The 16,142-nt window shown below is 55.0% G+C and overlaps 1 protein-coding gene across 1 annotated transcript in view; it reads right to left on the bottom strand.

The window, feature by feature from the left end:
* LOC116937241 (uncharacterized) overlaps positions 1-16,142 on the bottom strand; it is a gene marked incomplete at its 3' end in the record, with an annotated part of 141,891 nt that overhangs the window by 18,359 nt on the left and 107,390 nt on the right. Inside the window, exons 7-9 of the mRNA XM_076058639.1 lie at positions 13,872-13,921; positions 8,897-9,050; positions 1,838-1,939 (exon numbers count right to left, since the gene is read on the bottom strand). Of these exons, the coding sequence (XP_075914754.1) occupies positions 1,838-1,939; positions 8,897-9,050; positions 13,872-13,921 (306 nt within the window). The remainder of the gene's footprint in view (positions 1-1,837; positions 1,940-8,896; positions 9,051-13,871; positions 13,922-16,142) is intronic.

The raw sequence follows: 16,142 nt of genomic DNA, 5'->3' as shown, positions 1-16,142 counted from the left end.
TATGGGGGATATAGGATCACGGGAGATATGGGGGATATAGGATCACGGGAGATATAGGCTCACAGGAGATATGGGGGATATAGGATCTCAGGAGATATGGGGGATATGGGGGATATAGGATCACGGGAGATATGGGGGATATAGGATCACGGGAGATATGGGGGATATAGGATCACGGGTGATATGGGAGATATGGGGGATATAGGATCACGAGAGATATGGGGGATATAGGATCACGGGAGATAGGGGAGATATAGGATCACGGTAGATATGGGGGATATGGGGGATATAGGATCACGGGAGATATGGGGGATATGGGGGATATAGGATCACGGGAGATATGGGAGATAGAGGATCACAGGAGATATGGGGGATATGGGGGATATAGGATCATGGGAGATATGGGAGATATGGGGGATATAGGATCACGGGAGATATGGCAGATAGAGGATCACGGGAGATATGGGGGATATGGGGGATATAGGATCACGGGAGATATGGGGGATAAAGGATCACGGGAGATACGTGGGATATGGGGGATATAGGATCTCGGGAGATATGGGGGATATAGGATCACGGGAGATATGGGGGATATAGGATCACGGGAGATATGGGGGATATAGGATCACGGGAGATATGGGGGATATAGGATCATGAGAGATATGGGGGATATAGGATCACGGGAGATATGGGGGATATAGGATCACGGGAGATATGGGGGATATGGGGGATATAGGATCACGGGAGATACGTGGGATATGGGGGATATAGGATCACGGGAGATATGGGGGATATAGGATCACGGGAGATATGGGGGATATAGGATCACAGGAGATATGGGGGATATAGTATCACGGGAAATATGGGGGATATAGGATCACGGGAGATATGGGAGATATAGGATCACGGGAGATATGGGGGATATGGGGGATATAGGATCACGGGAGATATGGGGGATATAGGATCACGGGAAATATGGGGGATATAGGATCACGGGAGATATGGGGGATATGGGGGATATAGGATCACGGGAGATATGGGGATATGGGGGTATAGGATCACGGGAGATATGGGAGATAGAGGATCACGGGAGATATGGGGGATATAGGATCACGGGAGATATGGGGGATATAGGATCACGGGAAGTACGTGGGATATGGGGGATATAGGATATCGGGAGATATGGGGGATATAGGATCACGGGAGATATGGGGGATATAGGATCACAGGAGATATGGGGGATATAAGATCACGGGAGATATGGGGGATATAGGATCATGAGAGATATGGGGGATATAGGATCACAGGAGATATGGGGGATATGGGGGATATAGGATCACGGGAGATACGTGGGATATGGGGGATATAGGATCACGGGAGATATGGGGGATATAGGATCACGGGAGATATGGGGGATATGGGGGATATAGATCACGGGAGATATGGGGGATATAGGATCACGGGAGATATGGGGGATATAGGATCACGAGAGATATGGGAGATATAGGATCACGGGAGATATGGGGGATATGGGGGATATAGGATCACGGGAGATATGGGGGCTATAGGATCACGGGAAATATGGGGGATATAGGATCACGGGAGATATGGGGGATATGGGGGATATAGGATCACGGGAGATATGGGGGATATGGGGGATATAGGATCACGGGAGATATGGGGGATATAGGATCACGGGAGATATGGGGGATATGGGAGATATAGGATCACAGGAGATATGGGGGCTATAGGATCACGGGAGATACGGGGGATATGGGGGTCACGGGGGGGTCACGGGGGGTCACGGGGGGGGTCACGGGGGGGTCACGTGACTCACCGCACTCGTAGAAGGTGTAGACGGGGCGCACCTTGAGCACGCGCTGCATGTACTCATGGAGGATGCACACGTCCGACTTCCCGTTGGGGTCAATCACGTACTCTAGTTACACACACACACAGTTACACACAGTTACACACACACAGTTACACACAGTTACACACACACACAGTTACACACACACACACACAGTTACACACACACAGTTACACACACAGTTACACACACACAGTTACACACACACACAGTTACACACACAGTTACACACACACACAGTTACACACAGTTACACACACACAGTTACACACACACACAGTCACACACACACAGTTACACACACACACAGTTACACACACACACACAGTTACACACACACACACACAGTTACACACACACACACAGTTACACACACACACAGTTACACAACAACAACAACCGCCATTCGCCACTAAGTGGCGGTGACGTCACCACGACGCTTGTGCCAGGCTATGTGCACCCTGAGGCCACGTGAAGTGTCGAACGCCCGCTGGCAGAAGGTCACGGGGCAGACCCAGGTGCCACGGGTCGACTGACTGAGATGACTGGCTGATGCACCACCTGTGCCCCCTACTGTGCCAACCTGCTGTGCTTTAGCCACCCGGCGCTCCGCTCGCTGTTGTGAGCGTCGCTCCTCCGCCCTCCGTTGTTGTTGGAGGGCGACTGCCTCCAACTGCCCAGTAGCATCCTTCACGAGCCTCCTCCACAGAGGCCGATCTTGACACCGCTGGTACCAGTCATCGGCAAGTCCACTCAGCTCCACGTCCTCCTGTACCACATCACTCCATCTCTTCTCTAGCCCGTGCCGCGCCCGCTTAGCCCCGTCAATCCGGCCAAACAAAAGCTGTTTCGGCATGCGGTGGCTGGGCATGCGGGCTACATGACCCAGCCATCGCAGCCTTGCCTGCCGGAGGAGCTCACCGATGGGACCCTGCCCAGATCTTTCAAGGATTTGTGAGCTCCTCACACAATCCAGTCTGATTAAACCCAGGATGGATCGTAGGCAGGCCAGCCTAAATGTTTCTAACCGGCGAAGATGTTCCATTAGGGGGGTCCACGTTTCGCAAGCGTAGAGAAGGGAGGGAATGACCGTGGCCGAGAAGACCTGAAGCTTAGTGCGGAGCGATAGACCAGGTAGCTTCCACACAGCGTTACGCAACCGATGAAAAGATATTGCCGCTCGACTGATTCGGAGTGAGACCTCTGCTGTTAAACTGGAGCCAGTCATAAGCACACTGCCCAGGTATGGGAAACTCTCCACTCTCTCCACAACTGCCCCATCATCGATTGGGAGTTGTGGGGGTGGAGTGTCCGTTGGTACAAAATACCCAGGCAGGTGCTTAGTTTTGGTGGGGCTGATGGTAAGGCCCCACCTCTTAGTGGCACGCTCCAGTCTCAGCAGCAGCGTCTCCAACTCCTCCTCTGACTGAGCAGCTATTACCAAATCATCAGCATACATAACGTGGTTGAGCAATAGGGAGCCATCCCTTGACCGCACCCGGGCATCGATTAGCCTCCCATTATATCTGTACCATATGGAGATTCCCCCGGTACAGCTATTGAAGGCTTCACGAACTACGTGGTCAAAATAGATGTTAAATAATGTGGGAGCCAGAGGACATCCCTGTCGCACCCCAAGGTGTACAGGGAATGGCTCTGACTCCCGGCCACGTAGTTTTACCCGGGCCCGCTCACCATCATGAAGGTCCTTAATGATCGTGAGCAGAGGGTCAGGTACTCCAAAAGCACGAAGAACGACCCAGAGCCCAGGCCTACTGATGGTATCATAGGCCTTGACCAGGTCAATAAAGCAGAGATGTAGGTCTTGTTGGAATTCCCTACACCTCTGCTGTAGCAGACGGACAGAAAATATGGCATCTGTGCAGGACCGCCCTTTCCTGAAACCGCATTGGGGCTCCGCAAGCCTCTCCTCAGCGTGCCTGGCAAGGCGATGCTGAATAATCCTTGCCAGGACCTTTCCCGGCACACTGAGGAGTGAGATACCCTGTAGTTGTTACAGTCTGTGCGGTCCCCCTTCTTAAAAAGGGGGACCACCAGGGCATCCTTCCAATCCTGCGGAACCCGTCCAGTGGTCCAGACTGTTGTTATGATGTCATATAGGGCAGTCTGTGCACAAACGCCACCCTCCCTCAGCATTTCGCTTGGGAGATCATCTCTGCCCGCTGCCTTTCCTGGTCTCAGACTCCGGATCGCCTTCAATACTTCCTCAGCAGATGGCACCTCAGCCAGCCACTCACAGGGGGTGACTTCATCCAATATTTGAGGCACCGCAGCCTCAGCAGGGTCATCCTCACTTTGTGCCACGATGTTTTCCTGGCTGAGGGATTTTCCCTCCCCCAGGACCTCACAGAAATGCTCAGCAAATCTGCGAACCTGTTCCTGGGGGTCGGAAATTGGATCACCGTTTTTTCCCCTAATGATGGTAATAGGTGTGGCGCTGCAGGTTACTTTTTTGATGGAGTTAAATAGATATTTGTGATCACGGGCCACTGAGGCAGACTCCATCTCCTCAGCAACCCGCGACCACCACCCATCCTTGCAGCGCCTCACGGCTCTCCGAACCTCCGAGCGAAGGCTGCGGTAAGCCTCCTCATTCTCTGACGTGGGATTCTGTAGCCGATGACAGTGGGCCTGTCGCTTTTTCTCAACCATCCTGAACAACTCCTCTGTCATCCAGGGTGTCTGGGGAGGTCTGGACCGCGTACCCAAAGCAGCCATTGCAGCTGCATGAGTCACAGTCCTAAACCTCGCCCATTTACCCTCGACATCAGGAGTCGGGGACGATGCCAATCCCAGCCGCAAGCGATGATGAAATTCTCGCTTGCAACTTTCATCAGATAACTGAGACCAAGCCACTTTAGGTTGGAATGGGGTCCTGGGTGTACACCCACCACCGGAGTGGAAGAATGGCAGGCGCATCTTACAGATGACTAGTCGATGGTCAGAGGGCAGATCAGCTCCACGGTAGGTCCTGGTGTCAAGGACATGGGCTCGCATTCGCTGGTCCGTCACTATGTAGTCCAGCAGATGTTCTTGCTTGGACCCGGCATGCATCCATGATGTTGTGTGGATGCGCCGATGCCGGAACAGAGTGTTGGTAATGACAAGCCCATGGGCTGCACAAAAATCTAGCAGCCTCCTACCGTTGTTATTGAGCTGATCTGGCCCATGCCCTCCAATCACTCCAGACCAGGTGCCAGTATCATGACCAACTCGGGCATTGAAGTCACCCAACATGATGACTCTATCCCGAGGGGCCACTTTAGCCAGCACCTGTGACAGGAGGTCATAGAAGGCATCTGACTCATCGGCTTTGCCTGCATCCCTCCACGGATGTTCATCTTCGGTGGGGGCATAAGTAACCACGACCACCATTCCTCGCCTCCGGTTGATGGGAAGGCGAGCCCAAAGTAGCCTGGGGCTTACAGCTTCCCACACCTCACCACCACGCTCCCACGCCCCCTTCATTCTTTTGTTCAAAAGATGACCCACACCCTGTTGTTTGGCAGTCTGCTGCCCCGAGTAGAGGACTGTCCACCCCTCATGGTGGCAGGAGCCAGAGCCGGTCCACCGGACCTCCTGAATGCCGCATAGATCCAGGCGGTACCGGTCCAGCTCCCGACAGAGGAGTGGCAGCCTCTCCTCTGCAGTGAGCGTTCGAACATTCCACGTGGCCACCCGTAGTGGCTTTTCGTTGTTTCTGGAGTAGCCCCGAGGGTAGGTATTCAATCTCCTGGCTCCGCCAATTGGGGTTTGGCCAGGAGACGTCATAGACGCCTGGCCCCCCGGGTTAAACACACAGTTACACACACACAGTTACACACACACAGTGACACACACTCACAGTTACACACACACAGTTACACACACACACAGTTACACACACACAGTTACACACACACAGTGACACACACACACAGTTACACACACACAGTTACACACAGTTACACACATACAGTTACACACACACAGTTACACACACACACACAGTTACACACACACACAGTTACACACACACAGTTACACACACAGTTACACACACACACACAGTTACACACACACAGTTACACACACACACAGTTACACACACACACACTGTTACACACACAGCTACACACACACAGTTACACACATACTGTTACACACACAGCTACACACATACACACACAATTACACACACACACAGTTGCGCACACACACAGTTACACAGTTACACACACAATTACACACACACACAGTTACACACACACAATTACACACACACACGCACAATTAAACACACACACAATTATACACACGGGTACACACACACACAAGGGAAGACAATTACACACAATTACACACAAACACACAGTCTACACACATACACACACACAGGTACACACGTCTGAGTGAGTGAGTGAGTGTCTGAGTGAGTGAGTGGGTGAGTGAGTGAAGGAGTGAGTGGGTGGGTGAATGAGTGAGTGAGTGGGTGAGTGAGTGGGTGGGTGAGTGAGTGAGTGAGCGAGTGAGTGAGTGGGTGGGTGAGTGAGTGAGTGAGTTGGTGAGTGAGTGAGTGAGTGGAGTGAGTTGGTGAGTGAGTGGTGAGTGAGCGAGTGAGTGAGTTGGTGAGTGAGTGGTGAGTGAGTGAGTTGGTGAGCGAGCGAGTGAGTGGTGAGTGGAGAGTGAGCGAAAGAGCGAGAGAGTGGGTGAGTGAGTGTGTGAGTGAGTGAGCGAGTGAGTGGGTGAGTGAGCGAGCGAACGAGTGAGTGGTGAGTGAGTAAGTGAGTGAGTGGTGAGTGTCTGAGTGAGCGAGTGAGTGGTGAGTGAGCGAGTGAGCGAGTGAGTGGGTGGTTGGGTGAGTGGGTGAGTGAGTGAGTGGGTGAGTGAGTGGGTGAATGAGTGAGCGAGTGAGTTGGTGAGTGAGTGAGTGAGCGAGCGAGCGAGTGAGTGGTGAGTTGGTGAGCGAGTTGGTGAGCGAGTTGGTGAGCGAGTTGGTGAGTTGGTGAGCGGGCGAGCTGCTCACCACGCTTGCTGGCGCTGGGTGAGGAGCACAGGGACAGCGTGATGAGTCTCTTGGTGAGTGAGCGAGTTGGTGAGCGAGTGAGTTGGTGAGTGAGTTGGTGAGCGAGTTGGTGAGCGAGTGAGTGGTGCGTTGGTGAGTTGGTGAGCGGGCGAGCTGCTCACCACGCTTGCTGGCGCTGGGTGAGGAGCACAGGGACAGCGTGATGAGTCTCTGGGTGAGTGAGCGAGTTGGTGAGTGAGTGAGCGAGCGAGCGAGTGAGTGAGCGAGCGAGTGAGTTGGTGAGCGAGTGAGTGGTGAGTTGGTGAGTTGGTGAGCGGGCGAGCTGCTCACCACGCTTGCTGGCGCTGGGTGAGGAGCACAGGGACAGCGTGATGAGTCTCTTGGTGAGTGAGCGAGTTGGTGAGCGAGTGAGTTGGTGAGTGAGTTGGTGAGCGAGTTGGTGAGCGAGTGAGTGGTGAGTTGGTGAGTTGGTGAGCGGGCGAGCTGCTCACCACGCTTGCTGGCGCTGGGTGAGGAGCACAGGGACAGCGTGATGAGTCTCTGGGTGAGTGAGCGAGTTGGTGAGTGAGTGAGCGAGCGAGCAAGTGAGTGAGCGAGTGAGTTGGTGAGCGAGTGAGTGGTGAGTTGGTGAGTTGGTGAGCGAGCGAGCTGCTCACCACGCTTGCTGGCGCTGGGTGAGGAGCACAGGGACAGCGTGATGAGTCTCTGGGTGAGTGAGCGAGTTGGTGAGTGAGTGAGCGAGCGAGCAAGTGAGTGAGCGAGCGAGTGAGTTGGTGAGCGAGTGAGTGGTGAGTTGGTGAGTTGGTGAGCGGGCGAGCTGCTCACCACGCTTGCTGGCGCTGGGTGAGGAGCTCAGGGACAGCGTGATGAGTCTCTGGGTGAGTGAGTGAGTTGGTGAGTGAGTGAGTGAGCGAGCGAGTGAGTGAGCGGGCGAATGAGTGGTGAGTTGGTGAGCGAGTTGGTGAGCGGGCGAGCTGCTCACCACGCTTGCTGGCGCTGGGTGAGGAGCACAGGGACAGCGTGATGAGTCTCTGGGTGAGTGAGCGAGTTGGTGAGCGAGTGAGTGAGCGAGCGAGTGAGTGGTGAGTTGGTGAGCGAGTGAGTGGTGAGTTGGTGAGCGAGTTGGTGAGCGGGCGAGCTGCTCACCACGCTTGCTGGCGCTGGGTGAGGAGCACAGGGACAGCGTGATGAGTCTCTGGGTGAGTGAGTTGGTGAGTGAGTGAGTTGGTGAGCGGGCGAGCGAGTGAGTGGCGAGCGAGTGAGTGAGTTGGTGAGTGAGTGAGTGAGCGAGTTGTTGAGTGAGTTGGTGAGTTGGTGAGCGGGTGAGCTGCTCACCACGCTTGCTGGCGCTGGGTGAGGAGCACAGGGACAGCGTGATGAGTCTCTGGGTGAGTGAGCGAGTTGGCGAGCGAGTGAGTGGCGAGCGAGTGAGTGAGTTGGTGAGCGAGTGAGTGGTGAGTTGGTGAGTTGGTGAACGAGTTGGTGAGTTGGTGAGCGAGTGAGCTGCTCACCACGCTTGCTGGCGCTGGGTGAGGAGCACAGGGACAGCGTGATGAGTCTCTGGGTGAGTGAGTGAGTTGGTGAGTGAGTGAGTGAGCGGGCGAATGAGTGGTGAGTTGGTGAGCGAGTTGGTGAGCGGGCGAGCTGCTCACCACGCTTGCTGGCGCTGGGTGAGGAGCACAGGGACAGCGTGATGAGTCTCTGGGTGAGTGAGCGAGTTGGCGAGCGAGTGAGTGGCGAGCGAGTGAGTGAGTTGGTGAGCGAGTGAGTGGTGAGTTGGTGAGTTGGTGAACGAGTTGGTGAGTTGGTGAGCGAGCGAGCTGCTCACCACGCTTGCTGGCGCTGGGTGAGGAGCACAGGGACAGCGTGATGAGTCTCTGGGTGAGTGAGCGAGTTGGTGAGTGAGTGAGCGAGCGAGCGAGTGAGTGAGCGAGCGAGTGAGTTGGTGAGCGAGTGAGTGGTGAGTTGGTGAGTTGGTGAGCGGGCGAGCTGCTCACCACGCTTGCTGGCGCTGGGTGAGGAGCACAGGGACAGCGTGATGAGTCTCTGCGTCGAGGGCAGCACCGGCCTTTCGGCCTCGCTCTGGACTCGCCGTGCATCACGGTGGAACTGCCGGCGCTCCGCCCACGTGCGGAACTTCTTCACCGTCACCTGAGACACGCGGAGACACGATGAGACACACGGAGACACGGTGACACAGAGACACGGTGAGACACACAGAGACACACAGAGACACGGTGAGACACACAGAGACACACAGAGACACACAGAGACACGATGAGACACACGGAGACACGGTGACACAGAGACACGGTGAGACACACAGAGACACAGAGACACAGAGACACGGTGAGACACACAGAGACACACAGAGACACGGTGAGACACAGAGACACAGAGACACGGTGAGACACACAGAGACACACAGAGACACACGGAGACACGGTGAGACACACAGAGACACGGTGAGACACACAGAGACACGGTGAGACACACAGAGACACGCGGAGACACAGAGACACGCAGAGACACGGTGAGACACACAGAGACACACAGAGACACGGTGAGACACACAGAGACACAGAGACACACAGAGACACGGTGAGACACGGTGAGACACACAGAGACACGGTGAGACACAGAGACACGGTGAGACACACAGAGACACACAGAGACACGGTGAGACACACAGAGACACACAGAGACACACAGAGACACGATGAGACACACGGAGACACGGTGACACAGAGACACGGTGAGACACACAGAGACACAGAGACACAGAGACACGGTGAGACACACAGAGACACACAGAGACACGGTGAGACACAGAGACACAGAGACACGGTGAGACACACAGAGACACACAGAGACACACGGAGACACGGTGAGACACACAGAGACACGGTGAGACACACAGAGACACGGTGAGACACACAGAGACACGCGGAGACACAGAGACACGCAGAGACACGGTGAGACACACAGAGACACACAGAGACACGGTGAGACACACAGAGACACAGAGACACACAGAGACACGGTGAGACACGGTGAGACACACAGAGACACGGTGAGACACAGAGACACGGTGAGACACACAGAGACACACAGAGACACGGTGAGACACAGAGACACAGAGACACGGTGAGACACACAGAGACACACAGAGACACGGTGAGACACGGTGAGACACAGAGACACGGTGAGACACACAGAGACACGCGGAGACACGCGGAGACACACGGAGACACGGTGAGACACACAGAGACACACAGAGACACACAGAGACACGGTGAGACACACAGAGACACGGTGAGACACACAGAGACACGGTGAGACACGGTGAGACACAGAGACACACAGAGACACGGTGAGACACACAGAGACACACAGAGACACAGAGAGACACGGTGAGACACGGTGAGACACACAGAGACACGGTGAGACACACAGAGACACGGTGAGACACACAGAGACACGGTGAGACAAGGTGAGACACGGTGAGACACGCGGAGACACGGTGAGACACGGTGAGACACACAGAGACACACAGAGACACGGTGAGACACACAGAGACACGGTGAGACACACAGAGACACGGTGAGACACACAGAGAAACAGAGACACGGTGAGACACACAGAGACACGGTGAGACACAGAGAGACACAGAGACACACAGAGACACAGAGACACACAGAGACACGGTGAGACACGGTGAGACACACAGAGACACGGTGAGACACACAGAGACACACAGAGACACAGAGACACAGAGACACGGTGAGACACACAGAGACACACAGAGACACGGTGAGACACACAGAGACACGGTGAGGCACACAGAGACACACAGAGACACAGAGACACAGTGAGACACACAGAGACACAGAGACATGGTGAGACACGGTGAGACACGGTGAGACACACAGAGACACGGTGAGACACAGAGACACACAGAGACACGGTGAGACACACAGAGACACACGGAGACACAGTGAGACACACAGAGACACACAGAGACACGGTGAGACACGGTGAGACACACAGAGACACGGTGAGACACACAGAGACACGGTGAGACACACAGAGACACGCGGAGACACAGAGACACGCAGAGACACGGTGAGACACACAGAGACACACAGAGACACGGTGAGACACACAGAGACACAGAGACACACAGAGACACGGTGAGACACAGAGACACACAGAGACACGGTGAGACACACAGAGACACACAGAGACACGGTGAGACACAGAGACACAGAGACACGGTGAGACACACAGAGACACACAGAGACACAGAGACACGGTGAGACACACAGAGACACACAGAGACACGGTGAGACACACAGAGACACGGTGAGACACACAGAGACACGGTGAGACACACAGAGACACACAGAGACACGGTGAGACACAGAGACACAGAGACACGGTGAGACACACAGAGACACACAGAGACACGGTGAGACACACAGAGACACAGAGACACACAGAGACACGGTGAGACACAGAGACACACAGAGACACGGTGAGACACACAGAGACACACAGAGACACGGTGAGACACAGAGACACAGAGACACGGTGAGACACACAGAGACACACAGAGACACAGAGACACGGTGAGACACACAGAGACACACAGAGACACGGTGAGACACACAGAGACACGGTGAGACACACAGAGACACGGTGAGACACACAGAGACACACAGAGACACGGTGAGACACAGAGACACAGAGACACGGTGAGACACACAGAGACACACAGAGACACAGAGACACGGTGAGACACACAGAGACACACAGAGACACGGTGAGACACACAGAGACACGGTGAGACACACAGAGACACGGTGAGACACACAGAGACACACAGAGACACGCAGAGACACACAGAGACACGGACACACACAGAGACACAGAGACACGGTGACACACAGAGACACAGAGACATGGTGACACACAGAGACACACAGAGACACACAGAGACACAGAGACACACAGAGACACACACAGAGACACTCAGAGACACGGACACACACAGAGACACAGAGACACGGAGACACACAGAGACACACAGAGACACGCAGAGACACACAAAGACACACAGAGACACACAGAGACACACAGAGACACACAGAGACACACAGAGACACGGTGACAACGGTGAGATGGGAATGCAGAGTGAGTGAGCGAGTGAGAGAGTGAGCGAGTGAGTGAGTGAGAGAGTGAGTGAGTGGTGAGTGAGTGAGTGAGAGAGTGAGTGAGTGAGTGGTGAGTGAGTGAGTGGTGAGTGAGTGAGTGAGTGGTGAGTGAGTGAGTGGTGAGTGAGTGAGTGAGCGAGTGAGTGAGTGAGCGAGTGAGTGGTGAGTGAGTGAGTGAGAGAGTGAGTGGTGAGTGAGCGAGCGAGTGGTGAGCGAGTGAGAGAGTGAGAGAGTGAGTGAGTGGTGAGCGAGTGAGCGAGTGAGTGAGTGAGAGAGTGAGTGGTGAGTGGTGAGTGAGCGAGCGAGTGAGTGAGTGTGCGAGTGGTGAGCGAGTGGTGAGCGAGTGGTGAGCGAGTGGTGAGCGAGTGGTGAGCGAGTGAGTGAGCGAGTGGTGAGTGAGTGGTGAGTGAGTGGTGAGCGAGTGAGTGAGAGAGTGAGTGAGTGAGAGAGAGTGAGAGAGTGAGTGAGTGAGTGGTGAGCGAGTGGTGAGTGAGTGGTGATCGAGTGGTGAGTGAGTGGTGAGCGAGTGAGTGAGTGAGTGAGCGAGTGAGCGAGTGAGTGAGTGAGTGGTGAGTGAGTGAGCGAGTGAGTGGTGAGCGAGTGAGTGAGTGGTGAGCGAGTGAGCGAGTGAGTGAGTGAGAGAGTGAGTGGTGAGTGGTGAGTGAGCGAGCGAGTGAGTGAGTGTGCGAGTGGTGAGCGAGTGGTGAGCGATTGGTGAGCGAGTGGTGAGCGAGTGAGTGAGCGAGTGGTGAGTGAGTGGTGAGTGAGTGGTGAGTGAGTGAGTGAGAGAGTGAGTGAGTGAGAGAGTGAGAGAGTGAGTGAGTGAGTGGTGAGCGAGTGGTGAGTGAGTGGTGAGCGAGTGGTGAGCGAGTGGTGAGTGAGTGGTGAGCGAGTGGTGAGTGAGTGGTGAGCGAGTGAGCGAGTGAGTGAGTGAGAGAGCGAGTGGTGAGTGAGTGAGCGAGTGAGTGAGTGAGTGGTGAGTGAGCGAGCGAGTGAGTGGTGAGCGAGTGAGTGAGTGAGTGGTGAGCGAGTGAGTGGTGAGCGAGTGGTGAGTGAGAGAGTGGTGAGTGGTGAGCGAGTGAGTGGTGAGTGAGTGGTGAGTGAGTGAGCGAGTGAGCGAGTGAGAGAGTGAGTGAGAGAGTGAGCGAGTGAGTGAGCGAGTGGTGAGTGGTGAGTGAGCGAGTGAGTGAGCGAGCGAGTGAGTGGTGAGCGAGTGAGTGAGTGGGTGAGTGAGTGGTGAGCGAGTGGTGAGCGAGTGAGTGGTGAGTGAGTGGTGAGTGAGTGAGCGAGTGAATGGTGAGTGAGTGGTGAGTGAGTGAATGGTGAGTGAGTAGTGAGTGAGTGAGTGAGTGGTGAGCGAGTGAGTGAGTGAGCGAGTGAGTGGTGAGTGAGCGAGCGAGTGAGTGAGTGAGCGAGTGAGTGGTGAGTGAGTGGTGAGTGAGTGGTGAGTGAGTGGCGAGTGAGTGATGAGTGAGTGGTGAGTGAGTGGTGAGTGAGCGTGTGAGTGAGCGAGCGAGTGAGTGGTGAGCGAGTGGGTGAGTGAGTGAGTGGTGAGCGAGTGAGTGGTGAGCGAGTGGTGAGTGAGTGAGTGGCGCGTGAGTGGTGAGCGAGTGAGTGATGAGTGAGTGGTGAGTGAGTGGTGAGTGGTGAGTGAGCGTGTGAGTGAGCGAGCGAGTGAGTGGTGAGCGAGTGAGTGAGTGGTGAGTGAGTGGTGAGTGAGTGGTGAGCGAGTGGTGAGCGAGTCCCTTGGGGTCACCTGCTCAAAGTCGAAGCGTTTCTCCAGGTAGCTCCTCAGCTGATCCGCATCTACAACACACAAACCACAGCACAGGGGAGGGAGATAAAGTGTGGGTGAGGGTGAGGGTGAGTGAGGGTGAGTGTGAGGGTGAGGGTGAGTGTGAGGGTTAATGTGAGGGTGAGCGTGAGGGTGAGTGAGGGTGAGTGAGGGTGAGTGTGAGTGAGGGTGAGTGTGAGGGTGAGTGAGAGTGTGAGTGAGGGTGAGTGAGGGTGAGTGTGGGTGAGTGTGAGTGAGGGTGAGTGAGGGTGAGTGTGGGTGAGTGTGAGTGAGGGTGTGAGGGTGAGTGAGGGTGAGTGAGAGTGTGAGTGAGGGTGAGTGTGAGGGTGAGTGAGGGTGAGAGTGTGTGGGTGAGTGAGGGTGAGTGTGAGGGTGAGTGAGGGTGAGTGAGGGTGAGTGTGAGTGAGGGTGAGTGTGAGTGAATGTGTGAGTGAGTGTGTGAGGGTGAGTGTGAGTGAGGGTGGTGAGTGTGAGTGAGGGTGAGTGTGAGTGAGGGTGAGTGTGAGTGAGTGTGTGAGTGAGTGTGTGAGGGTGAGTGTGAGTGAGGGTGGTGAGTGTGAGGGCAAAACAACCCTCTACCTTACTCGTTGGTTCTATTGGGTAAAGTCACGTAGGTAAATGACTTTACCCAATAGAACCAAAGAGTATGGATCCTAGCAGTCACGAAAGCTTTAAATCTAGAACCCCCTACCTCCTCGCGGTGCCGGACGGGCAACTCTGTCGTGGACAATGCTGTGGGGGGAGATCCAATTTTGATTGGCTCCTCCCCTCATGGCGTCTGTGTCCACCACAGGGGCTAAACGGGGGCTCTGGACGGGTGCGAGGGGCTGGTAACCCCTCCACCTTCAATTAATTACCACTAAACCACGAGTTAAACTGAAATATGTAACTAATAAGCTTGTGCCGGAGGCCCCGGGGGGCCAAGCGTCTAAGACGTCTCCTGGCCAAACCCCAATTGGCGGAGCCAGGAGATTGAATACCTACCCTCGGGGCTACTCCAGAAACAACGAAAAGCCACTACGTGTGGCCACGTGGAATGTTCGAACGCTCACTGCAGAGGAGAGGCTGCCACTCCTCTGTCGGGAACTGGACCGGTACCTCCTGGATCTCTGTGGCATTCAGGAGGTCCGGTGGACCGGCTCTGGCTCCTGCTACTATGAGGGGTGGATAGTCCTCTACTCGGGGCAGCAGACTGCCAAACAACAGGGTGTGGCTCTTCTTTTGAACAAAAGAATGAAGGGGGCGTGGGAGCATGGCAGTGAGGTGTGGGAAGGTGTAAGCCCCAGGCTACTTTGGGCTCGCCTTCCCATCAACCAGAGGCGAGGAATGGTGGTCGTGGTTACTTATGCCCCCACCGAAGATGAACATCTGTGGAGGGATGCAGGCAAAGCCGAAGAGTCAGATGCCTTCTATGACCTCCTGTCACAGGTGCTGGCTAAAGTGGCCCCTCGGGATAGAGTCATCATGTTGGGTGACTTCAATGCCCGAGTTGGTCATGATGCTGGCACCTGGTCTGGAGTGATTGGAGGGCATGGGCCAGATCAGCTCAATAACAACGGTAGGAGGCTGCTAGATTTTTGTGCAGCCCATAGGCTTGTAATTACCAACACGCTGTTCCGGCATCGGCGCATCCACACAACATCATGGATGCATGCCGGGTCCAAGCAAGAACATCTGCTGGACTACATATTGACGGACCAGCGGATGCGAGCCCATGTCCTTGACACCAGGACCTACCGTGGAGCTGATCTGCCCTCTGGCCATCGACTAGTCATCTGTAAGATGCGCCTGCCATTCTTCCACTCCGGTGGTGGGTGTACACCCAGGACCCCATTCCAACCTAAAGTGGCCTGGTCTGAGTTATCTGATGAAAGTTGCAAGCGAGAATGTCATCATCGCTTGCGGCTGGGATTGGCATCGTCCCCGGCTCCTCCTGATGTCGAGGGTAAATGGGCGAGGTTTAGGACTGTGACTCATGCAGCTGCAATGGCTGCTTTGGGTACGCGGTCCAGACCTCCCCAGAGACCCTGGCTGACAGAGGTGTTCACGATGGTTGAGAAAAAGCGACAGGCCCACTGTCATCGGCTACAGAATCCCACGTCAGAGAATGAGGAGGCTTACCGCAGCCTTCGCTCGGAGGTTCGGAGAGCGGTGAGGCACTGCAAGGATGGGTGGTGGTCGCGGGTTGCTGAGGAGATGGAGTCTGCCTCAGTGGCCCGTGATGACTATTCT

The sequence above is a fragment of the Petromyzon marinus genome (genome assembly GCF_048934315.1).
Source record: "Petromyzon marinus isolate PM22_M1 ecotype Great Lakes invasive population chromosome 77 unlocalized genomic scaffold, UKy_Petmar_22M1.pri1.0 chr77_unloc.4, whole genome shotgun sequence".
Classification (NCBI taxonomy): domain Eukaryota; kingdom Metazoa; phylum Chordata; class Hyperoartia; order Petromyzontiformes; family Petromyzontidae; genus Petromyzon; species Petromyzon marinus.
The sequence above is the reverse complement of the archived record's forward strand: the minus strand, read 5'-3'. Positions and strand labels throughout refer to the sequence as shown.